The 26,660-nt window shown below is 40.5% G+C and overlaps 1 protein-coding gene and 1 long non-coding RNA gene across 2 annotated transcripts; both read right to left on the minus strand.

Annotated features, from left to right (window-relative positions):
• Window positions 1-20: 20 nt before the first annotated feature.
• Window positions 21-26,144, minus strand: gch1 (GTP cyclohydrolase 1). Its single transcript, XM_036593335.1, has 6 exons — window positions 25,628-26,144; window positions 17,158-17,267; window positions 9,775-9,830; window positions 1,305-1,336; window positions 1,059-1,143; window positions 21-301 (listed from the first exon to the last, which is right to left on the minus strand). The coding sequence occupies exons 1-6, from the start codon at window positions 25,977-25,979 to the stop codon at window positions 175-177; spliced, it is 762 nt and encodes a 253-aa protein (XP_036449228.1). The 5' UTR covers window positions 25,980-26,144; the 3' UTR covers window positions 21-174.
• LOC118823622 lies at window positions 4,705-9,243 on the minus strand. The gene is made up of 2 exons (XR_005008544.1): window positions 8,810-9,243; window positions 4,705-4,799 (listed from the first exon to the last, which is right to left on the minus strand). It is a non-coding gene; the product is annotated as an uncharacterized LOC118823622 (long non-coding RNA).
• Window positions 26,145-26,660: the final 516 nt, after the last annotated feature.

A 26,660-nucleotide genomic window follows, 5' to 3' on the forward strand; every position in this document is an offset into this window, starting at 1 on the left:
AAAGAGACTGTGTAGCTGAGACTTGCGTATCACGCTGGGCCGGGCTGAGGGCGGGGGGCCCCGCAGCGACGGCGCCAGCGTGAAGGCTGATTATTCAGAGATGACTCGGTGGGTTCAGTGAGTGTCGAAGGGGGACGGCTGGTCTGAGCGATGTTTCTGCTGGTGCGGCTCTCCTCAGCTCCGGATGAGCGTGAGGAACTCGTCCCGGGTTTTGGGGTCCTCCCTGAAGACCCCCAGCATGGTGCTGGTCACCGTCTTACTGTTCATTTTCTGCACGCCTCTCATCACCATGCACATGTGACTGCGGGACAAAGGCACAGGAACAAACGCTCACAAAATGTGATGAAATGTCCAATTTAACTCTTTTAAAGAACTTTATATATAATTTTACATTTTAATTGTTATTGTCGTTGTTGTTTTTCACTGCTCATCAAAAGTATGGGGACATTTCGCTTTTCAAAATGTTTTTAATATATGAGAATCTTTAAAACATGATCATAACGTTATTTTTTTTATTATTTATCTTTTTTTGTTTTGTTATTAATCTTAATACTTATTATTCTTATTACTTAATACTTATTATCTACTACAAATTATTCACTATCTTCTATGAATTATTCAGTATCTACTATGAATTATTCAGTAACTACTACAAATTATTGTATAACTACTATGAATTATTCAGTAAAGATAATAAAGTGTTCAGTATCTACTGCTGTTAATTTTTGTAACAGGACAACCCACTCAATCTGACAGGCTGAAAAGTATGGTATAATAATAATAATAATAATAATAATAATAATAATAATAATATATTTGAAGCTTCTTGGTGGAAGAAATTGACCAAATGAAAAAATAAAATAAAAAAACAACGCTTCCCTGTTTTACTGTTTTCTTTGCTTATTAAGCAGCAGGAGGACCCTGGATGGACGGTGATGGTGTTGCTACAGTGACGCAGCTGTGATGTTGTTCTCCATAACACACTCGCTCCTGTGTTCCTGCTTAAATACACTCCAGCGCCTCTATCTGATCAACAGTTTAAGAAAAAGAGTTCATACGTTGCCTCAATGACGACTCCGACTCCGGCAGGCTGTAAAGCTTCAGTGATGGCCACGGCGATCTGTTTGGTCAGCCGCTCCTGGACTGAAAACAATTAAGAGCAAACCAAATCAAATACAGAAACAGCGCAGATCTGTGGGCAGTATCTGACCAAAAGAGCATCTGAGTGACAGCAGACCAGCATGACTGAGGACAAGACAGCTCTGTCCTGGTCTGACCTCAGCTTAAAAAAGAGAAAGATTTACCTTGTAATCTCCTGCTGTAGATCTCCACAATCCTGTAACAAAGGCAACATCAGAGAAGAAGAAACACTTCAGGCGTTTTAATAAAAACATCTGTGTAATTGTTTGAGGAATGAGTTCACAGGGCCGGCTATTAAAACAATGCTGTGTTTACGGAAAAAGTGATGTATGTGTGTGTGTGTGTGTGTGTGTGTGTGTGTGTGTGTGTGTGTGTGTATATCATGACTGACATATCAAAAGCTTGTAACACAAATTATTCCACCGTATAACATCGCCAGCTGCTCTTTACATCATGTGAATATTGCATGATGAATGCATCCACAGAAACGATGCAAAATGACTTCGATCAACATCAGTGCCCAAAATTGCCTCATCAAATAAACAGCACTTAAAGCTTTCATCTTTGAGAGAGAGGAGAATATATATATATAGCTGCTGTCTGAAGAAAACCTTGTATCTCCAAAATGGTAACTTTACAGAAGAAGGAAAAAACATATTTTACTTTTAATGTAAGTCAATGGAACCAGACATTTTTATAAGTCATTTTAGGTCATTTCTTTTAGTCCATTAGTCATGAAATTTAAATACAATGTAAAGGGCATCAGGTACTTTCAAATCATAACAAAAACTAAAAAATGTAAAAAATGGAGATACGAGGTTTTCTTCCAACAACATATATATATATATATATATATATATATATATATACTATATATATACACACACACACACACACATATTAGTTCTCTATTTCTGTTATTCTCCAATTTTCTGCCAAAAAACAAATAACCTGGACTGATGTGACACTTTGCCTGGATATTAATGAGTGTATGTATGTACAGTCGAATGCAATGTTGCAATGTTGTTGATTTTCTAAGTGAGAATAAGTGAACACATCCTCCACGGAGAACTCACAATTACAGTTGACTTGCTAAATTTAACATATTTAAAAAAAAAATAAAACAGAAAACGTGATCTGTGCAAAAGTTATGGGACATGTCATGTTTTCTAATCTATTAAATTCAGCACATAAATGGAAATTTAGCATTACAATTTGCAGAAAACTGCCACATTACAGTAGAGGATGTGTGAACTTATTATCACTTAAAAAATCTACAAAGCATGTCAGTTGATCCGGGGTGTTCAAACCTTTGCATACGACTACATGTGTACAGCAGTGTTTGAGTGTGAATCTGTAGTGTCCCTCGTGCAGAGTGTAGGCTGCACTGTGAATAGTGCAGTACTGTGTGTGCACTGTTAGAGAAAGTGTAATCCTGGGTATTGAGGTCAGAGAGGATCAGTCTCTTCTTTGTCACTTACACACCGCACATAATCTTCTTACTGTTACTCACTCACTCAAAGGGAGCATCCTGATTAAAAAAGAAGAGAATATGTGCTGGAGTGGCAGCCTGAGATTTAGCAGCTTCATTAGTGATTGCAGTGTGATTAATGGGGGTTAATTACAGTGGGGCACTGCTCCACACTCTAACCTCTTACGCTCGTAGGTATATTTCAGTTTTTCCATCTGAATTTAAATGCCCAAATCATAGGGCAAATTATTCAGTTACTGCATAAAAAAAATGTACATTTTTGTTTAGCTTTTTTTGTAAAAGTTCCCCTCAGATTAATAGAACATGTGTTTTATGATCACACATATTGCTATATACTTACAATTTACTGCTGAAAGCCAAAAATCTGAGACGCTCTTTGTATTTTTTTATAAAAATATTTTTTACAGAGCAGATTACTGAAGAGACGCCATCTGACTTTCAGTAGACAAAAAAATGAGTGTTCAGCTTCTTTTATTATAAAGTTTTAAAAATTACATTACCCATCTATTTGACTTAGTTACAGCTCTCATACGACACCCACCTTTTGAATGTAGCTTATGAAATATGAAAGTTATGAAGTAAAAAACATGACGAAGTGCGTTTTGGAACCACCGGTGGTTCCAAGGAGTTAAGAAGGCTAAAGCACTGAGATATTTAAAAAGCAGTAAGATTTATACTGTATACGCTACTGTTAAGCTTGGAATCACTGTTTCTTCTAACCTTCTTCAAACCCTTTCAGACCTGAATTATGTTTTAGTGATGGAAAAATATATAATAATGCTGTTTTCTGTCTGTAATGATCTCAAAAATAAGACTAACAGAAAATCAAATCTAATATTTTATTGTTATTTTTTCAAATGTCCATTGCAGTGGACGGTCTGGGTTTAAGTTAATGCGTCAGTGATGTTTGTGATAGGACCTTCCCTAGCAGACAGCACAGGAGTATAAGGAGTACGATGCCACTGGATATCTTTTGTCTTTGTCAGGTTAGCATAAAGATCATCTTCACCAAATAAGAGAATTTCTTCTCATTTTCCTGCCCTGATCCTTCCTCATCCTGCACTGTCTCAACAACAATGTCTTGCCCTATGTCTTGTACTTAGTGGTACCTCCTCATCCCTGACATCTCCTGGAATCAATAACAAACTGTGGCTATACACCGATCAGGCATAACACATTATGACCTTATGTCCTTGTTTCTACGCTCATTGTCCATTTTATCAGCTCCACTTACTATATAGGTGCACTTTGTAGTTCTACAGTTACAGACTGTAGTCCATCTGTTTCTCTGCATACTTTGTTAGCCCCCTTTTACCCTGTTCTTCAGTGGTCAGGACCCCCATGGACCCTCACAGAGCAGCTACTATTTGGGTGGTCAATCTCAGCACTGCAGTAACACTGACGTGGTGGTGGTGTGTTAGTGTGTGTTGCGCTGGTCTGAGTGGATCAGACACAGCATAGGTTTTTTTCTGACAGCAGCGATATTGTTGACTTATAATGCAATTTTCCACAATACAATAAAATACTATAATGCTGCCCATCCTTACTTGTGATACTCAATAAAACATCTAAGATACATTTATCTACTTATAAATAAATAAAACTGTCTGGTTTTTAGTTTTCAAATTATTAATAGAAGTGATTCCATTTAAAAAATAATGATGTATTCAGACCTTAAATGTTTATAAAGATTATGTTCTGATCCATTTAAACCCAAGGCATTAATAGAGAGAGTAATAAGCTAAACAGATACAAAATCATCATTTATAGGGATGCAGGAGCCAGATTTGAGTTTACATTTATTTTCCTTGAGAGACGTTTATTTTGATTTAGATTTAATGGCTTTTCACTTGAGACTCTTATTTTGACACTTACCACGACACACCACCAGTTAAGATGGCGTCTTCCTTAGGTACAGACACAGCCTCATAGCTTAGACATGGAAGATGTTGGGAACAAACAGTTTTTTACCGCTTATGCTTACTGTTTAAAGCTTACTGCTTAACCTCTTCATTTGTCATTTTGAAAACTTCGTACATTTGGAAGCTGCACTTTAGAAACCCACCTTTTTGGTTATTTTGAACTTTCAAGCAATTTGATAAAATCACTGCATACCTGCCTGCCTACTCCTTTGTTTGCCTACTTTCCTGCCTGTCTACATACCTACCTGACTGTCCACATACCTGCCTGTCCACATACCTGCCTGCCTACTCCTTTGTTTGCCTGCCTGCTTGCCTGCCTGCTCAATTCTCTCCCACCACTATTGAACACAGGTATGACTCACAGACAAACACAGCAAAGCATTTCCAGCAAAGTATATTTTGCCATTCAAGAGGAGTGATCCTCAAATGCCAAACAACCGCCAGATGGCCGAGCAAAGAGCAGTGTCACTAAAAAGAAAGTTTAGGGAAAACAAGACTTTCCAAGAGGAATACAGGGTATTCATGGATACTATTTTGAAGTGTGGACATGCTGAGCTTGTACCTAAAGAAGAACTTGTATTGAAAAATGGGAAAGGGTGGTACATACCTCACCATGGGGTCTATCATCCCAAAAAAGGAACTTTGCGGGTAGTGTTTGATTGTTCTGCATCCTATCAAGGAACATCTCTCAACAGTGAGCTTATACAAGGCCCAGACCTTACAAACTCTTTGACTGGAGTCTTAGTGCGCTTCTGTCTTGAGAGTGTGGTCATCTTGGCTGATGTGGAGAAGATGTTTCATCAAGTCAAGATCCCACCAAAGCATGTTGATTTTCTTCGTTTCTTGTGGTGGAAGGATGAGGACATCATGCAACCCCTCATGGAACACAGAATGGTTGTTCATCTGTTTGGGGCCACATCATCATCCAGTTGTGCTAGTTATGCCCTGAGAAGAACAGCTGAGGACAATAAAAGCAGTTTCTCAGCAGAGGCAGTCAGTACTGTTCTGAGCAACTTTTACGTGGATGACCTGCTGAAGTCAGTGGACACAGAAGACCATGCCATTCATCTGTACCAGGAATTGAAAGCACTTTGTGCAGCTGGAGGTTTCAACTTGACAAAGTGGACCAGTAGTCGAGTAGTTCTAGCTTCCATCCCTGAAGCTGAGAGGGCAAAGGAAGTGAAGGATCTTGACCTGGACATTGAAGACCTGCCAGTGGAGCGAGCTCTTGGTGTGCGATGGTGTGCTGAAAAGGATGTATTCAAATTCCATGTGTCTCTCCGAGATCAGCCATGCACCAGGCGAGGAATTCTGTCCATGGTCAGTTCTATATATGACCCTCTTGGATTTCTTGCACCCTTGACCTTTCCAGCAAAGCATATTTTGCAAGAATTATGTAGACTTAACCTTGGCTGGGATGAATAAATTCCACACACATATTCTCAAGCATGGAAACGGTGGCTGAATGGACTTCAGAGTCTTGGAGACTTCAATATTACTCGCTGCTTCAAGCCAAAGAACTTTGGAAACAACAAAGGTGCACAGTTGCATCACTTCTGTGATGCAAGTGAATCTGGATAAGGTGCAGTGACATATTTAAGATTGACTAACAGCTGTAATCAAGCACATGTGGCCTTTGTTATGGGGAAATCTAGAGTGGCACCATTGAAGTAGATGACTACCCCACGTCTTGAGCTTACTGCTGCTGTTTTGGCAGTTCGTATTGACCGCATGTTATTCACTGAATAGCAGCTGCAGCTGGAACAGTCCGTATTTTGGACAGACAGTACAACTGTTCTAAAGTACATCAGAAATGAAAGTAGACGTTTTCACACCTTCGTCGCATACCGTGTCAACATTATCAGGGGCGCATCAGATGTCCTCCAGTGGTAACACATTCTTGGCAAGATGAACCCAGCAGATTATGATACCCGTGGACTACATGTTTCTGAAAAACAAGGCCTGGATCAATGGACCGACATTCTTGAAAGACTTACCACAACACTGGCCTAATTCTCCATGTGAGCTTGCAATCTCCCCAGATGACCCAGGGTTGAGAAGAGAAATGGTTATAGTCAACACCACTATCACAAGCAATTGTGATGCCACCAGCAAATTCCTAAATTACTTTTCAAATTGGGGTAAACTCAGGAATGCTGTAGCATGGATGCTCAAATTCAAGAACTTGCTGATACAACTTGCCCAAAAAAGGAAAGATGCTATGAAGATACTGAGCTGTAAGGAAAAGGACAGGTTGGAAATGTCGACTGCATCAACAGCATTAAAGCTTCCGAGGACGCTTGGTTTTATGTCACTGTCAGTCTAGGACATTGATGATGCAGAAGTAGCCATTGTGAAGTTTTGCCAACATCAAGGATTCCCACAGGAAATGGCACGCTTATGCAATGGAAAGAATGTAGACAGGAAGAGCTCTATCTTCAGGCTGGATCCAGTACTCAGCCAAGGTATCCTAAGAGTTGGTGGTCGTCTAAGCAAGATGGCAATGCCAGAGGAGCAGAAACATCCTGCCATTTTGCCCAAAGATCATCATGTGTCAAGGCTTGTGCTTCGACATATTCATCAGCAAGTTGGACACGGTGGAAGAAACCACATACTGTCAACCCTACGGAAGAAGTACTGGATCCCTTGCGCAAATTCTTTGGCAAGGAAGGTCATGAATGAGTGTGTTTCCTGCAGGCGGCATCATGCACATGCAGGTGAACAAAAGATGGCTGACCTGCCAGTAAACCGTTTGACTCCTGACCTTCCCCCTTTTACATATGTAGGAGTTGATTATTTTGGACCTATAGAGGTTAAAAGAGGGCGTGGCATGGCAAAGCGATATGGTGTGATTTTCACCTGTCTCACCAGTAGGGCAGTTCATCTGGAAGTGGCACACTCTCTGGATACAGACTCCTGTGTGAATGCATTCAGGCATTTCATTTCCAGAAGAGGCCAAGTAAAAGAAATAAAATCAGACAATGGAACTAATTTAATCTCTACTGAAAGGGAGTTAAGGGAAGCAATAGAGTCTTGGAATGTAAAACAGATCGAAAGGAGTCTCCTCCAGAAAGGTGTGAAGTGGACGTTCAATCCTCCTGCTGGTGCCTATCATGGAGGTGTTTGGGAACGACTGATCCGAATGGTCAAAAAGATTTTCTTGTCTGTCACAAACCAGCAAACTTTGGATGATGAGGGTCTCACCACAGTGATGTGTGAGGTTGAATCTATTTTGAACAGCCGTCCTTTGACAACTGTTTCAGGTGATCCCAATGACCTGGAACCACTAACTCCCACTCATTTACTCCAGCTCAAGGTCCAACCTGTATTACCACCAGGATTATTTGGAAAACAGGATTTATATGTCAGAAGATGATGGCGACAAATACAATACATTGCTGACCTTTTTTGGACACACTGGATACGAGAGTTTCTTCCGCTCATACAGGAACGACAAAAGTGGTCCCGTGTCAAGCATAATTTTTGTCCAGGGGACATTGTTTTGGTAGCTGATGCTGTAGCACCTCGAGGCTCATGGATAATGGCAAGAGTCATTGAAGCCATCCATGATTCCAAAGGTCTGGTCCGTAGTGTACAACTCCAGACCAAGACAAACCAACTACAAAGGCCAGTCAACAAGATATGTCTCTTAGTAGAGGCTAGCAGCCAAGAGACTAAATAAAGCTCTTGCATGTGCATTCATTGCATCACATACATATACACTGATATTTGCATACTTGACTTGACCTTAAAATTAGAATTAGAATAAAATATTTTCAATTGGAATTTAATTGGCCCCTTTGTTATGGATACTTTTTTGTTATAGCACGCTCCATGCGGTTGCTATAAGGGGCCGGAGATGTAGGAGCCACATTTGAGTTTACATTTATTTTCCTTGAGAGACGTTTATTTTGATTTAGATTTAATGGCTTTTCACTTGACACTCTTATTTTGACACTTGCCACATGACACACCACCAGTTAAGATGGCGTCTTCCTTAGGTACAGACACAGCCTCATAGCTTAGACATGGAAGATGTTGGGAACAAACAGTTTTTACCGCTTATGCTTATTGTTTAAAGCTTACTGCTTAACCTCTTCATTTGTCATTTTGAAAACTTCGTACATTTGGAAGCTGCACTTTAGAAACCCACCTTTTTGGTTATTTTGAACTTTCAAACAATTTGATAAAATCACTGCATACCTGCCTGCCTACTCCTTTGTTTGCCTACTTTCCTGCCTGTCTACATACCTACCTGCACTGTCCACATACCTACCTGCCTACTCCTTTGTTTGCCTGCCTGCTCACCTCTCTCCCACCACTATTGAACACAGGTATGACTCACAGCCAAACACAGTGTGTATAACAAGAAAGCATGTAACAACTGAAACAGCGTCTAAACTGGTTTTAAATTTTGGTCAGTACAAGGGTACTTATACTCTACTGGGAGCAGTCTGTCCCAAACCCTAACCCCTAAATTACACTTATGAAAATAATACTTGGATTTTTGTTGCATTTTTTTTTTTATGTTTTTCATTTCTTTTGAAGTAAAGTTGAGTTCAGCTTATGTTTTAATGCCACTACCAAAAGTTTTTGTATGTATTTTAGCCACACCCCTGTATTTTAGAGCAGGAAGTGAGGCTGCATCCCTGTCCCTCATGGCCACATGGTGAGCAGTTAGATCCCATTGTTTTGAGGTAAATGTGTCCCAAAGTGTGAAAATCAGTGGAAAACATGGAACATTAAGAATTGTCACTACCGTAACACAGTTTCACTAAATTGTTTTAATGAAAATATGATGATTTTATGTGTGAACAGCTGTTCAAAGCTGTGTTTGTTAGTCATGTACTGGCTGCGTTTTTGAGCTCAAAATGAGCTAAAAGTGTCACTACTGAAACATTTGGTTAAGTCTGGGTAGCGTTATGATTGTTTTAGTAGTGACGAAATGGAATATTCTATCATTTATTTTAATAAAATAATCATAATTAAGGTACAGGGTCACTTAAAGCAAAAGAATTTTATTCTAAAGATCAAATCAATTAAAAGTCTGAAATGTGTTTTCAGCTCTGACTTCAAACTTATTTAGTGGAATAATCTCTATTTGAAAAAGAACACATGATTTTGCCTGAATGTTAAGACCAGAGAAATGTTACAGCTAACAGCACTGTACAAAGTTAGCAATACCTGTGTGTGTCCTGATGACGTATTGTGCTAACTCACCTGGCCAGTTTGCTGAGACCAAGCACCCTCTTGTTTGGGAGATAGCCTATATGGACCTAAGTGGATGAAACACAAGGCTTATTGATTAGATAATTAAACGGACAGTAGGGAGAAAAAGCATTCATGTGACCAAAACTGGCATAGCATGCAAAAAAACAAGGCATAGCATAGCACGTCCATCAGGTTATGTAGTCCATTTCTGTCATAAATGGACTTTTTAAGTACTTTTAAGTGACCCTTTTTAGTCCCATAATGAGGAAATTTCACCTCCGTATTTAACCCATCTGTGCAGTGAAATACCACATACACACTAGTGAACGCACACACTAGGGGGCAGTAAGCGGTGGGCAGCCCTATCCACGGCGCCCAGGGAGCAGTTGGGGGTTAGGTGTCTTGCTCAAGGGCACTTCAACCACGTACTGTCGGTTCAGGGGATCCTGCGTCCTTCCGGTCGCAAGGCTGGTTCCCTAACCTCCAGCCCACGAATACTTAAGCAGCCTTGCCAACTTTAGTGACGTGACTGAAGTGAAACTGGACTGAATCACACAGGGGTCAACCCATACAGTTCCCCCATATAAAATATCCAGTTTTGTCGCAGTTTTGGAGGTAAACGGCAAAACAGGGCTGGGATACAAGAAATCTATTCCAATAGAGGGTCCCTATAAACTCTAGCCAATAATTCTGCCACATTGTTTTCACTTCATTCCAGACTTAAAAGCCTAAACAGAAATCGGATCAGACTGCAGGTGAACACGCAGATTTAATGAGTGCATGAATTTCAGAGTTTTATTCATTAGTTTCATCTTTGGCATGTCTGGACAATCAAACTCTTTCAAACGTCTTTTAGGAGTGTGTAAATTTGAGCATAATAGTTTAACAACCTAAAAAATGCTTAATTTGTTAACTACCCAAAAATACTATCAATATCATCTATAACCCATATAATAAAAATAAAAATAGGACATAACTATACTAATAATCTGTGCACTCTAGTCCAAAAGTGGATGTACTTATTTTACATGCACATCAATAAACAATTATGCCACATTCTATTCAAAAACATATTAATTACACTGTGCCTTTCTTTTATAATTCTGTCTCCATCCACAGAATAAATAATAAAAAGCACAGCTAGAGCAGATGCATCTCATACAGTGCACTAATGCAGTGTTCAAATATGTGATTATACACTGTTAGAAATAAAGGTTCTGTTCAGGTACATTTTTCATCAAGGTACAAACAGTGTAAATGTTACCTCAAAGGTTCAACAGTGGTTTTAAGGTCTGATTGTGAACCTTAAATAAGTTTTTCCAGGTGAAAAGTTTGTATTTGTACCTTTTCATAACCGAATGTTTTAAAACAGAACAGTAAAATAAAGTCCTGGAGACGAGACGGGGTGTGTGGAGTCAGTACAGCTTAGAACATATCATTTCAGTGGATTATGGTTCAGTTATGTTCCCTGACTAAAGGTACTGAGATGTTCCCTTTGAGGGTCCCACCCCGGTGACAAGAGGGGGACTGCCCCAGTGACAGTTTAGTACCTTTATTTCTGAGAGTGTACATCACACTACACAATCACAACATTCTTCTGCCTTTAAAACACTACATCATTTTGTTTATTTCACATTTTATTCTCTTCAGTCATCGTAATTTTAACACTATAAAGTTTGGTCAGTAGGGGGAGCACTACACTCACTGCTCCACCTCAAACTCCACCTACGAGCTCAGTCGTTGGCTCACGAGGTGCTGAACAGTGTCATTTTATTTGCTCCCTACTACAATATCTGCATGGATTAGGGCGTGCCTTATGTAAATGATATGCAAATGAGGCGCTTGTCGGCTGGTGCTTGATTTCACACACTAAAGCTCATTCATCCCTCGAAGCAGATTCATCTTTTGCGCTCAAATCTCCGCTCGTTTCCACGTCGTACGAAAGTTTCGGAAATCGGATGCAGAGCAGTTTGAATGTCTTTAAAGTCGATTAAATCTTTTAGGCGATTCCGATGAATAAGGGAAGTGCTGGTGCCTGAATTTGGCTTCTTTAGTTATGTGATTAAGCTGCGAGACTAAAGTAGCTAACGGAAGCGCATGTTAGCATCACCAATTAGCACGGTGCTAATCTAAATCATCACACATTCACCTCAAACCATGTGGAGCTGTTCAGTATCTCTAATAGACTTGATTGAGTGGTTTCTGACACTGAATGACTCACTGTTATCTATAAACTGGACTAAAGTATGACAAAAGACATCAAAGTGCCTGCTGCTACTGTTTTAGCTATGCTGATGTATTTTTGTCCATGTTTATAGATAATAAAGTATCATACAGTGTCTGAAACCACACAATGTCTATTAGAGATGCTGAACAACTCCACACGCTTTGAGATGAGTGTGATGAGTTTAGGTCTGGCGTCGCAACCCAAATATTAAGAAGAGCCATTTTGTCCTTTCAGCAAAAATCAAACCACTTTGGCAGCCACAACATTTTATGTCTGTTTTACCATCTTGGCTGTAAATATGTCTCAGTATGTGCTGATGAACTAGTATAGGCTAAAAATATAATATAAATGAAAACACAGACTTACTTTGCTCAGCTTTAAGCTTTAAGCTCAGCTTTAGCTGCTTTTCTTGCATCTCCGGCAGGAAACTTTTCCTCAAAAGTGGAACAGTTTCTTGTAAAATGTCTCTCAACGTTTGACTTTTTACGAGGCTGAAGTCGCTTCTCATTCACCAGCTGCTTGTTCAAATTTTCCTGATGCAACCTAAAAGGAGCCTGACGTGCCAGAATGTAACTGTTGCACCATTTAAGATGGAACGGGAAAATTTGGTTAAGAAGCTGGCGAACGAGAATCTGACTTCAGCTTCGCAACTTTTTAGTGTTTATCAGTTTCTCGTTGCAGATTAAACGTATCAGGAAACCAGCTGGAGTGATTATAAATGCAAATAAGTCCATTCGTCTCCAAATTATTGATGTTTGAGACTGCAGTCTGCGCACCAACCTTCAGGGTTAAAGGGTAAATCAGCAGTTCTACATTAATGCCAGAGTTTAAGACCATTTACTGTTAAACTGTGTTGAACGATCAGCAGAGCTTTATTTTACTGTAAAGGAGGATTATTTTATTTTTACCTACTAATCTGATTCAGCTGTGGAGCCACAACAGGGGAGCAAAGGAGCCGCATGCGTCTCCGGAGCCACATGCTGCCGACGCCTGAGTTAGGTACACAGCTAGCACCCTGCTAATTGGTGCAGTATTAGCTTCCATTAGCTTTAGCCTCAGCTTAGAACTAATGAAGCAAACTTTAGACACCTAATATGACTCGGCTGACCGACTACACGTAGGGTAAGGGGGAAAAACTGTAGATTTGATTTTAAGCTATTTCAGATCAGCATGGTTGGACAGACAGAAAGAAGAAAAACACAGAAAGTGGACAGACAGATGGAGAGAGTGAGTTTGTGCTTTATAAGTATCCGTCTGCCCCTAAACCCCCCGGAGCCAGAGCTCCACTCCGCCGCCGCACTCAAATGTCAGCAACAATTTGATGAAGCCGACCAAGAGAAAGGGCAGCTTCAGTACGCATGCAAAGATTCCTCTTCTCCTCCTCCTCTCTCTCTCTCTCTCTCTCTCTGTTCGGACGTGATAAAGCCACATGAAGGGATGGGCAGTGATCTCTCCTGACCCCCACCAGGCCCTGCCAATCCTGCTCAACGTCCTACAATATGCACTTGTAAAGTATAGTAAACTGCAAAGGGAGGCCGACCAAAATTGTTTCCACAACTTTAAAGGAATATTTTGGTGATAAATCAAATGCCCACAATTTTCCCCCTTACCTCAAATGTGGTAGATCGGCCAAGACATGTTTGGTGTCTGAAGGCCTCAGCGCATTTCTTGCGGAGACGACGTTCGCCTGGCTTCAGCGGACAATATGACGTAATTGCGAAGAAAACGGACAAACGCAGAGTCGCAGAGTCGCACATGGCAGCTGGGCGAACTCCGCAGACGAGAACACTACGCGACAAAGCCTCTGAGAAAGTTATGTTTGTTGTTCACGATGAAGTCTGGTGTACTCTCATCTGATTGGCTGAGCTCAATGCAGTGGCTGCACTCATTTGTATAAAGTTGAAATATGGTTAACTATGAAACGCCACAGTTTTGTTTGTACTTTAGTCTCTATTTATGGATAACAGTGAGTCATACAGTGTCAGAAACCACATAATCACGTGAACAACTACACACTGTCTGAGTGTGCGATGATTTAGGCCTGCAGTTAGCACCATGCTAATTAACCTGGCACATCTAGCTACCAGCAGGCCTGCTAGTTAGCCGCACTATAGTGTTAAACTATGGAAGCAAACTACAGACACCAAACATGTCGTGGCTGATCGAGTATATCTGAGGTAAGAGGAAGAATCTGTAAATCTAATTTTTCATCAATATTCTTTAAAACACTGGAGGAACAGGGTTTGTTCTTTAGGCGTCATCAGCCGGTGAGAGTGTGATGGAGTGATATGAAGCGTGAGGAGCTGAGAGATCACACCTGACTGGCTCAGAGCGGATGATGGACGCTAAGAGGCTCTGTGCGGCTATTAGACCGGCGGACGCTGGAGATGGACGAGACAGATCATTGAGGATCAGGGAAAAAACAAACAAACAAACAAAAAGAAGTAGAAAAAAAGGGGAACAATCAAAAAGACAAATAAATAAATAAATAAATATATAAGTAACACAAAAAGGATGGATGGTGTGATCAATTAAAAATGGGGCATAAACAAGAACAAAAAAGAGACCAAGGAAATAAAATAAGCACAAAAAATTAAACCAACAAACAAAAACAAGAAGAAAAAAAAAATGGATGTAAGTGATCATTTAAAATGGAGGGAAAAAATGAAAAACAAACAAATAAAAAAGTATATACAAAAAAGGATGGGAGTTATTACTGATAACTGGGGAAACAAAAAAAAACAAACAAAAGGGGGGAACAAATGAATGAATGAATGAATGAATGAAAAAGAAGGATGGGCATTGGCACTGAAAATGGGGGGCAAGCTAACATCAACAAACAAAAAGAGAAAAAAACAAGCAAGAGAAAAAGAAAATCCAACAAGCAGAAGAAGAAAAGTTGGATGTAAGCGATCATTTAAAATGGAGGGAAACAATGAAAACAAACAAACAAATAAAAAAGTAAATACAAAATAAAGAATTGGAGTTATTACTGATAACTGGGGGAAACAAAAAAACAAGAAAAAAAACAAACAAAATTGGGGGGGCAAAATGAATGAATGAATGAATGAACGAATGAAAAAGAAGGACGTGCGTTGACATTGAAAATGGAGGGAAAGCTAACATCAATAAACAAAAAGAGAAAAAAAACAAGCAAGAGAAAAAGAAAATCTAACAAGCAAAAAAAAAGAAGTAAAGATGGATAATTTACAATTTGGAAAAAACTATAGTGATTAGATAAACAAACAAACAAACATATAAGCAAACAAATAAGCAGGATGGGAGTTATCACTGAAACTGGAAAGGGGAAACAAAAAAACAAAAAAAGACAAAAAAACAACAAAAAAGACACAAAGAACATCCAAATAAACAAACAACAAAACAAACAATAAAACCAAACGATGGACGTGAGTGATGATTGTAAATGGGGTGAAAAAACGGCCTCCTGGGAGAGAAATTGGTGAGTCATTATGTGGTCGCGGAAGCGGAGAGATGACAGAGGGGATAAGGGGCGTGCTGCTGACGACAGAAGGACAGGACGAGCGAGCTGTCAGCGGGCGGCGAGGAGGAAGAGCGGACGCCCTCGGACAGCATCTGACAAACTAAATTGCGAGCAGAAAAAAAAAAACAAACACCCTCTGTGTTCCTGATCAATGGTGTGTTCTATCATCACCAGCCATTTGCAGCATGAAAGGCGTTGAGAGCGGCTCTTTTGTCTTAAATGGCGCACCTGCTGCGCTGTGAGCTGGAGGGAGGAACGAAATGTCAAACCTGAGGATTAAGAGCCAGATAAGCAGCGCGTCCGTGTCTCGGTCAGCGCCGCTCAGGGAGAGTTAATTACACTTAATTGTTTCATCGCTGACGACGTTTGACAAGTAACTTTCCTTGAATTAGAGACATATAATCAGCATTTGTCCCTCACAGAGATATAAAAAGGTATACACTTTCAAAAAAAGACACACAGACGCTTGTTTTAACACGTTAACACAAAGATCTGAGTACAGATGTGTTTAAAGGGCCCATATCATGAAAAACACAAACACTCTCACTTCTTCTTGAATAAAAGAGTGATGGATTAATGTAAACATGGTTAAAGTTTCAAAACTTTAAGCAGCTCATTTTGAAGGAAATGTTTATGATGTCACAGAACCCAACACATTTACACATATCCACATATTCACCTATGTAGCTTACAGCAGTTTGGCCCCGCCCACCCACGCTGAAGCTATAAGGACTGTTTTGTTGAATGAGGCAGAGTACACGGCAGCCAATCAGAACAGAGCTCATTTTTCGTCTGTTTTTGAGTTTTGCACATCCTCTACAGAGAACACACTCAAATATAGCATTTTTCTGCTCATTTTAGTTTGTGTTTATTTGCTAAGTTTAACAAACTGGGCATATTATATATATATATATATATATATATATATATATATATATATATATATATATATATTGCAGTAGTCAGAAGAAAACCTTGTATCTCCATTTTTGACTTTTTTCAGTTTTTGACATAATTTGAAAATGCCTGTTACCCTTTTACATTGGGTGCAATTTTCATGATGAATGGACTAAAAGAAACGACCTAATATGATATGGAAAAAATTCTGGTTCCATTGACTTACATTAAAAGTAAAGTAGGTTTTTTCCTTCTCCTGTAAAGTTACCATTTTGGAGATGCAAGGTTTTCCTCCGACAACAGCGACATACGTGTGTGTGTGTGTGTGTGTGTATATATATATATATATATATATATATAAAATGTACACACACACACACACATATAACTTTTGCACAGATCTAATCTCATGTTAATTTTTTTTTTAATTCAAATTTTAATTTTGTTTAATTTTCCCACTATGCTAAATTCATCAAATAAACACAAAACGTGCAGAACTGCACTATATAGAGGATGTGTGCACAACATTTAACCAGGGGCGTGCCAATTTCACATATGTCTGTATAAGTGGACCTTAGCAAAGAAAAGGGGCGGGGACGAGAAATACGTAGGATCATGAGCCCTTTCACACAAAAAGTGTGTTGTTCATTGAAACCGTTTTTGGAAGGCAGGAGGTCAAATTACCAACACATAATTTAAATACGTATGCATTTATCTGTCTATCCAGCCAAGAGAAGCAAAGTACACTGGGTAAAAGGAGTCTTACTCTGCCGAAGATGGGAACTAGGTGGTGCTCACACATGGAGAACATGTCGATGTCCTTCACGATCACCATCTCGTCATGATCCTCGTCAAAAATGGCATCGTTCAGAACATCTGCAGAGAGAAAAGACGAACAGCAGCAAAGACACAGCTTTAACTCTCAGCTAGGAAAGACAAACAGAAGGTAAACACCTCTAACCCCCCTCTCTCTCCTGAAGAGTTCACAGCTCTATCAGCACTAACAGCCAGTGGTGCTGTAAACATTTTTAAAATGGTGGGTTTGAAGAGGTGGGAGGGGGGCGGGGGGTTACCTTCTTCACTCCTTTAGAGCAGCGCTATATAGTGTGTTTATGGGACAGGTTCTCAGAGCCAGTTTAAGCCTAAACCGAGACTAAAGAGGATTTTAATGGTCAAACACCACCAACACTGTAATTCAGTCCAGGTCTACCTGCTGAAAAAAGATGGTTCTTCAAGGGTTCTTTAGTAAAGGCAATGACTCTACTTAGAACCATGAATTCTGTATATACCTATTTCTTGCTTAAATGGTCAACTGGTTCTTTAGATTGATGGAGAATGTGTTGTATACGGTTCTATATAGAACCTTTTTGAAAGTAACACCAAAAAGGGGTCTACTGTTGTTACAAGCTTGACATCATCCTCTCAGGTTCTATATAGAACCATATACAACACATTGTCCAATCTGAAGAACCATCTTTTTTAAGGGTGTAGCTTAAACCGTGTCCATGAAATCAGCCCTGTACTGAACAAAGAGCAAACTCTTCATAATCTACAGTTTAGACTTGGTTTTCCGATGAAAAGTGTGTATAATCACTTCTTTAATGCATACATGCTTTTCTCTGATCAAAACTTGCTGGTTTCATAAGAATCTGATCTATCGAAGGCAATTTGGAGTATAAATCTCAAATGTTAATGGGTTTAGACTCAAATAGACATTTCATGTGGTACCACATAACATAACCTTTCCATCTCCCTTGGATTTTTCTTTTGACTGGGGGGGGGTGGGCACCCTTGCATCCCCCCTCAAATCAAGCCCAGCCTGCAGCATGGAAAACGATTCAGCACTAACACTCATTGATTAAATTCCTTATTTAAACAGACTTATAACACACCGACACTGTCTTATGTCATATTCTGCCTATATGCTACTGCACTGCACATGCTAATTTGACTCAATGGGCAGAGACGCTCATTAGCATATCTAACACACCGGTGACGAGACTCCTACGAGCAATTAACATAAGGCATGATCCATTTTTAATGGTCTGTAACCCCAGTTTAGACCCCAGTGCTGAATGTCAATCTTTCCTCTTTCTCCTCATCTCACTGATCATCTTCCCTTCAAGTTTAAAAGAAGCCGTGTTCAAACTATTTAGCTTCTTTTGTGCTGACGAAAAGAGATTAAAGGAGCACTCCAGACATTTTTAACCTGATCTGTATTGCATGGAAGCTAATCACAGATAATAGATGTGAATAATTTCTCTATACTTAGAAAAGAACTGAAAACCTGTTCATTTATAATAGGAGTCAATGGGCAGATGCTTCAGCAGAGTCTGTGGTGACTGTACCTGTATGACAGAGATGCAGCACACTGTTAGAAATAAAGGTTCTGTGCAGGTACATTTCTCATTCATCAAGGTACAAACTATGTAAATGTACATGGTTCTATATAGATGATGCTGCTGCTGCTGCATACACTCAAACTATCTAATTAACCATTGCTCCAGCTGTTTTTCCCCATTTTGTAGTCTAATATTTTATACTAATGCTGTTTGCTATCCGGTGTTGACCAGAGGAAGATGGGTTCCCTTTCTGAGTCTTGGTTCCTCTCACAGTTTCTTCCTCCTGCTCTTAGGGAGATTTTCCTTGCCACTGTCGCCATTGGCGACGCTCATGGGGGCTCAGACCCGGATTTTTTTCTGTAAAGCTGCTTTGTGACAACACCTGTTGTAAAAAGCGCTTTATAAATAAACTTTGACTTTGTTAATGTTCCCTCAAAGCTCCAACAGTGGTTTTAAGGTCTGATTGTGAACCTTAAATAAGTTTTTCCAGGTGAAAAGTTCGTATTTGTACCTTTTCATAACCGAATGTTTTAAACAGAACAGTAAACTAAAAGCCTGGAGACGAGACGGGGTGTGTGGAGTCAGTACAGCTTAGAACATATCATTTCAGTGGATTATGGTTCAGTTATGTTCCCTGACTAAAGGCACTGAGATGGACCCTTGAGGGAACCACCCCAGTGACAAGAGGGGCACAGCCCCAGTGACGGTTTCAGACCCTTTGTTTCTGAGAGTGTAGTATATTTATTAGGTTCTATTATTCAATAGATACTAAATGTTTAGACAATGACAAGAGTTTTAATTTTTGCCATAGCATCATTTTACAGTTGATTAATGTCACTGCATGGTATCGGTGTAAAAGTCTGAATTCTGGTATTGAAACACTCTGACTGGGGAAAAAAGGAAAGTAATTACATACGGGCCAATACTCTGCTGCTGTTGCTTCCTCTGACTTCATATCACTGTTCAAATATATCCCGCTTTATCTAGTCTGTGACAAGACGCTCCTCTTTTCTCTCTCCGGCTTTTTAATTTCCTGGCTCCCTATCTCTCGACCGAGGAAAGTTTCCGTGGAAACACGGCGGGCGGAGTGTGCGACTTGTTGCTCGAGGGTTTCGGTGTCTGCGGGTGTCATTTGTGGGCACCGCTGAGGACGCCACAAACATATCGATTTGGAGGCCCATTATCGCCGCTGTGATCAATACGGCATCAAGTGCATCCAATAAAGACCAGAAAACAAACCTTAATATTAAACCAACACGACCTGATAAGAAGGTGTGACCACAACCCTCATAAAGCAAAGAGGAGATGTACTAAAACAGTTTATCAGGTAGTTAAAATACATATAAAAGCTACAAATATGGATCAGAACATATTCAAAGTATTTCAATTCAAGGTGATTTTTTTCAATAGAAGAAATATAGGAATATAAATATAGGTTAAGGTTTAGGTTTGGGGTTAGGTTTACAAACTTCTTACACACACAAGCACACATATGTTATATATTACATAAGGGACAGAATATAGGTTATTTGTTTTTCAGGAGATTAATAATCCACTTGCATAATGAAGGAGAATGTCAAATGAATGAAAGTGAAAAAACAGGAATTCAAAAATATAAAAATATATATATATATACAAATCAAAAGATATATAATATCAAAAAAATATATAAAAAGCTACAGAGAAAATGTGCCTCCTAACAACCACCTGGAAGACCTGTTAGACACCAAAACTGCCCCCATCAGATAAACAGCACTTAAAGCTTTCATCTCTGAGAGAGAGGAGAAAATCAAGCTGCTTCAGATCTGAAAACATCCACAGGTGTTTCTGTCCATCCTTCCACTGTGAGAAGACGACTCAGCGCTGTGGGTCTGAAAGGATGTGTAGCTGATCAAGGAGAACCTCACTGAGAAAAGGAGACGGACACATCAAACAAAGAAGCTGAACGATGGACCGACCACCCCAGAGTCCAGACCTCAACACCACTGAATGGGTTTGATTACTTCAGAAAATGATCAACCAGCTTCTAAGACTGAACTTTGGAGGTGTGTCTGCAGATTCTTTGAGGAACTGAAAGTGAGTCTCCTGGAAAGAATGGAAGCTGGAATGAAGGTACAGAGTGACTCACTAAAAAAAACTATGATATTTAGCTGTCGAGGCCTCTGTGTAATGTTTTGTTAAGCATATGTTTACTGCCGTTTTAGTGGAACTGAAACAAATGAAGGGTGGACTATTGTTTTATTACTGCACATGCTGTGTAAGAGCAGTTCCAGTTAAATGTAAGAGTTCAATGGAGCCTCAGCTGAACTCGACCTGAGGGCAGCAGCTGTTCGGAGGGAGCGCTGTCACCATGCAGGTCCTGCTACACGCACACAGCTACCAACAGAAAGAACAGGAAATCAAATCAGCTTCTCCCTGAAGTCATCTCTCACCACAAACAGGGCACACACTCAATTACACGCACTAAACCGCCTTACACACCACAGCAAACGCATGCGGGTCGCCATGGAAACCCTTCAAATTGTGGGGATGTCAACGAGTGAGCCCTCTGCCCCCTCAAACACAAAACAACACGGCATCCATCTGTCCTCAGCAGGCCTTGAGCAAATGAGCCGCAGGGTCATCTGTCTTTACAATAACTTTACTTTACTGTGACATGACACTATTATGCTACTAGCGGTGTGAACAGGTACTCGAGTACTCGATTAGCCGTTTGAGGTGGTAGCTTTCAGATAGTCCACATTTCATTGTGCATATACTGCACATCTCTATATACTACTGGACAAAACCAGTCATGACCGCACATAACATGTGCCATGACATGTTTATGGCATGGTTATGTCAGTGTTATTCAGCAGGGTTTTAGTAAAGTGTTACTAATATTGATAACAGAGGACATTGTCTAATATGCATATAATGGAGTGTGCCTATACAGTCTAACACAAACTAGTATATAATTAGAGTTTTTAACTAAATTATTTAATTAATTAGCTTAGATAATAAATGCATAAATCTGGGTTTGGTGAATGCCAGGAGAACACTACCTACCTGATTGCATAGTGCCAAGAGTAAAGTTTGGTGGAGCAGGGATAGTAATAATAATAATAATAATAATAATAATATTTTTTTCCAAAATGTGACTGTTTAGGAGCTGATAGAATAAAACAGGACTTTTATTATCTATCTATATGGCTAAAAAGTATGGGAACACTCCTCCCAATTACTGAGTTCAGGCCACACCCACTGCTGACAGGTGTATAAAATCAAGCACATAGCCACGCAGTCTCCATGCACAAACACTGGCAGCCGAATGGGTCGTACCGAAGAGCTCAGTGACTTTACTGTGGCCCTGTCATAAGATATGAACATTGCCACAAATCAGTTCATGAAATTTCCACCCCGCTAGATCTGCCCCTGTCAACTGTAAGTGCTATTATTGTGAAATGGAAGCGTCTAGGGGCAACAACAGCTCAGCCACGAAGCGGCAGACCACTCAAACTCACAGAGTGAAGCCACTGAGTGCTGAAGAGCACAGCGTGTGAAAGTCAGCTATCCTCTGTTGCATAACTCACTACAGAGTCCCAAGTGGCCTCTTGAAGCAACATCAGCACAAGAACTGTGTGTCGAGAGCTTCACGAAATGGGTTTCCATGGCTGAGCAGCTGCACACAAGCCTAAGATCACTATGTGCAATGCCAAGCGTCGGCTGGAGGGGTGTTAAGCGCCGCCACTGGACTCTGGATCAGTGGAAACGTGTTCTCTGGAGTGATGAATCAGCTTCACTGATCTGGCAGTCTGACAGATGAATCTGGAGAATCTGAAACCAGGAGAACGTTACCTACCGGAACGCACAGTGCCAACAGTAGAGTTTGGTGGAGGAGGGATGATGGGCTGGGGACTGTTTTTCAGGGTTTGGGCCCCTCAGTTCCAGTGAGGAGTGATGTCAATGCTATAACACACAAAGATGTTTTACACAATTATCTGCTTCCTGCTTTGTGTCAGCAGTTTGGGGAAGAGCCTTTCCTGTTCCAGCATGACTGAGCCCCTGTACACAAAGCAGCTCCATAAAGACATGGAGTGACCAGTTTGGTGTGGAGGAACTCCAGTGACCTGAACAGAGATTGTGAGCCAGAGCCTCTCGTCCAACATCAGTTTTTGACCTCACAAAGTGCTCTTTTGACTGAATGGGCACAAATTTCCAGACACAGTCTAAAATCTTGTAGAAAGCTTCCCAGAAGAGTGGAGGCTGTTACAGGCGCAAAGGGGGGGGCAGCTCCATAATAATGCCCATGGTTTTAGAATGGGACATCCAACAAGTTATATAGGTGTGATGACCAAGTGTTCATATACTTTTTGTCATACAACCATTCAGTCAATCATTTTGGACCCTGAAGCCCTAAAATAGACCACTTAATAATGTTTAACTCCAGTACTTAAAAAACAGTGACCAACTGGGCACTTTGTCACAAAGTGAGAGAAATTTGGCCATTTTTTATGTGGCACTGTGGGCGCTTTCTTTTTTCAAACCTCAAAAAAAAGGAATATTACACTTATTTATTATATATTTAATATATTTTGCCAAAATCTTGTATGTCTATTTTTGTTATTATTTTTAACCAATAGGAATTGACCAAAATGGCAGTACATAAACTTACACAAAGTTAAGACTTGGAGGTTTGTAAAGTTTAAGGTATATATTTGGTATATATGTGTGTGTGTGTATATATATATATATATATATATATATATATATATATATATATATATATTACAGATCCTCAACTGCATTTCAACAAAAAAAAAAAAATGTATGCCATTACTGTTATTAGCTGGGTCTTGGCGATTATGGGGCTTCAGATTCAAAAATGTTAGAGCTGGTTATAATGAGCTCGGCCATAAAGTGACCAGAGCAAAGAAAGCAGGAAATCTGATGAGTCGTCTCTCCCCTGTTTTTCTGCACACAAAAGGAAAAGGTCGGGGGAAAAAGCAGAAATTATCCCATTTGTCATTAACTGCAGGTTCAAAGCGTTTCTAACAGTGCAGGGGGGATGGGGGGGGGGTGGTCATCCAGATGTTATTTAGTGCCTCTAAATAATTTGACCTCACATACTTCACACAGAATGTCTGAGATCATTAATTCTGTACAAATTAAGTACTTCCTGGGCACCAACTCACCTCCTGAGTCACCAAACCACTAAAACACATCCACACAGATGGGACACAGTGAAGTGATGCATTCTGAGCATTCAGGAAATATGCTAATATCTCTAAAGCACACTACAATGTAAAGGGGTGGTGAACATGCCAGCCAATCACACGAGAGAAGAGATTTCTTCAGAATATTCCTTTTTCACTATTATGTCATCGTGATAATGTGTACTGTATGTTCATATCTGAGCATCGGGGGTAAAGGTCAGCGAGGGCAATGACTCGACACTCATTCTTTCCTTTTTTTATATGCAAAGTCTTTCAGATCCTGTTCAAACCAGGTCCAGATGTGGTGTTTTAGTGGAGTCTGGGGTAAAACTGAAAAGAGGGCAGCACCCTGCCTCAACCACTTACAACACAGCCTGGAATGGAGCTTGCATACGGCCTTCTCCTGCAGAACAATCGTACGCAATGTCCTGGACGCCAAGCCGTCTAACGGCCGGTTATATGATGATGGTGGTGGTGGTGCACTGGAGGGATAAAGGAAGGATAATTTTCCTAAAGTGCAGTCATCACAGTGATGAAGGCAGAGCTCTTAACAAGAAAGGCTCAAACAAACAGGAACAGTGAAGGAAATGATGAAGAACAAAAACAAAAGGAAGAGTACATGCAAATGGAATGAGGAACATCATATGATTTTTCCTTCCTTAAATTAGAAACCTATTACAGTAATCGCCAAAATGGTGCAATGACAGTGTTCAGGGCATGACAAACCACCCGGAAAAAGAAAGGGGGGAAAAAAAGAAAAAGAAATGAAAGTAGGTGGCTCGAGTCACTTTCCTTTATTCCTTTTTATATCAAACGTGTGTCTTTCCTGGAAAGCTGCACAGCTCGACTGCATGTAAAACAGTTTCCTTACAGATTCCAGCAGCTTCTGAGCAGACATGAATGTTTCCTCAGAAGGGGAATTCCACCAATTTTTCAAAAATTCTACATCATTTAATAGGTGAGATGTAAACAGAGTCGCTCAGAGTGGTTTGGTGTGAAACGCTCTGTTCTAGAGAAACTTAGAGTCAGAACTGTTCACAGTGGTGGTGATAGGAACCAGACGTCCACCTCTAAAAGCTCCCTCACAGAAAGTTACTAGACAAAATGCTGTGGATACTCAGACGCCTGAGACAGTGTTTTATAATAGTTTGGCCTAAAACTTTCTTTTCTAAAAAATACCTTCATAACAGTGAGGAACATGCAATATGTTCTAAGATAAAAAAACAACATATTTTGTTCAGATTTATCAAAATTTTATCATATATTCAAACTTAGAAGAGCACTGTGACTCCTGGTTCCTATCAGCACCACTGGGAAGCGATCTGACTCTCTACAATGAACCACTTCACATTAAACCATCTCAAACACTGAATTATGCAGATTTTTTAGCTGAATTGTCCTTTAAGCAGTTTTGATGAGTATTTTAATTCATACTTTTACTTCTACTCCAAATGTTCCACTTTAATCATTAACATTTAGTTCCTAAATCCTTTTTAGGGGCTTTAATTCTCTTCTGTTGTGCTGCTTCAGCTCCTGCTCTGCTTTACTGTTGATCACTCCTCTCACTCTGGAGCTTCAGCACTTTATTTCAGACCAAAAACACAGAAAAACAGAGCTTCTTCACCTCCTGTGCTGACAGGTGAAGGATTTCTGAGGACGCTTCTAGGCTCCTACCCACCTCCTGAAGTTTCAGACCCACCTATAATTTTCTCCTGGTAGCCTTTGGTGAAGAACTGCATGGCTGTAGCTGCTCTCCAAGGAGTTTTCAGCAAGCCCTGTCTCTGGGGGTCTTCTCCCAGCCCCCTGAGGATGGTGGTGTAGGCAGCAGCTATGCTGGGCAGGCTCATCTCGTTGTCCTCCACGCTCCGAGTGCGCTCCTCCTTCCAGCTCTCCATGACCGAAGAGGTCTGCTTGCTGCTGCTACAGGCTTCACCAGTTGCATCCTTCCACTTGGCCACCTTCGCCCTCCCTCCTTCACAGTGTCCGTTCAGAGACGCGTCGCTGCCCACCGGCGCCTCCTTCTCGCTCTGCTTCACTTTGGAGCGCTCCATTTCCAGAGGTGAGAGAGAGAGAGAGAGAGATGGACAGAGAGAGAGAAATAAAGATAATGGTCTGCTCTGACAGAGAAGCGGTGGCTTTCTTCCCTTTTCCTCTCCTCCTCCGTCTTCCAGAGAAGACAGAAACTCCGCTCGGTCGCCGAGAGCACGTTGGGCTTTATAAACATTCGCCTAATTCCTGAACGGCCATTGGTCGAGAGCCACTGTGACGCCAGCCGCGTCATCAGCCAGGAGGAGAGGACGTGGGGCTCGTAAGAGGATGATGGTTTTGGTTTTGATAGTTTCCCCACCCGTATTCCGGAAAGCCAGGCCCCCTTGCGCTAGACTCGAATAGGATTGGCTGACCGTGTCCCTCCTCCTGCGCTCGGATTGGCTAATAGTTCTCCCTCACTAACAGCCCGTTTGCGGTACCCTCTTAAAAAAGAGGGTTCTTTAGTAGAGACAACGGTTCTATATAAAACAAAATAAAACACAATCTGAAGAACCCTATAAAGATGCAAAAAACCTTTAACCATGCAAAGGGTTCCTTAAGTGTTCATGGTTCTATGTAGAACCTTTTTGAAAGGGTTCTTCTATTGTGTACAATGTCAAGCTTGTAAAAATAGCAGAACGCTTTGCAAACAGGTTCTATGTAGAACCATACAAAACACATTCTCTATCAATTTGAAGAACCCT

This window comes from Colossoma macropomum, unplaced genomic scaffold (genome assembly GCF_904425465.1).
Source record: "Colossoma macropomum unplaced genomic scaffold, Colossoma_macropomum, whole genome shotgun sequence".
NCBI classification, from domain to species: Eukaryota; Metazoa; Chordata; class Actinopteri; order Characiformes; family Serrasalmidae; genus Colossoma; species Colossoma macropomum.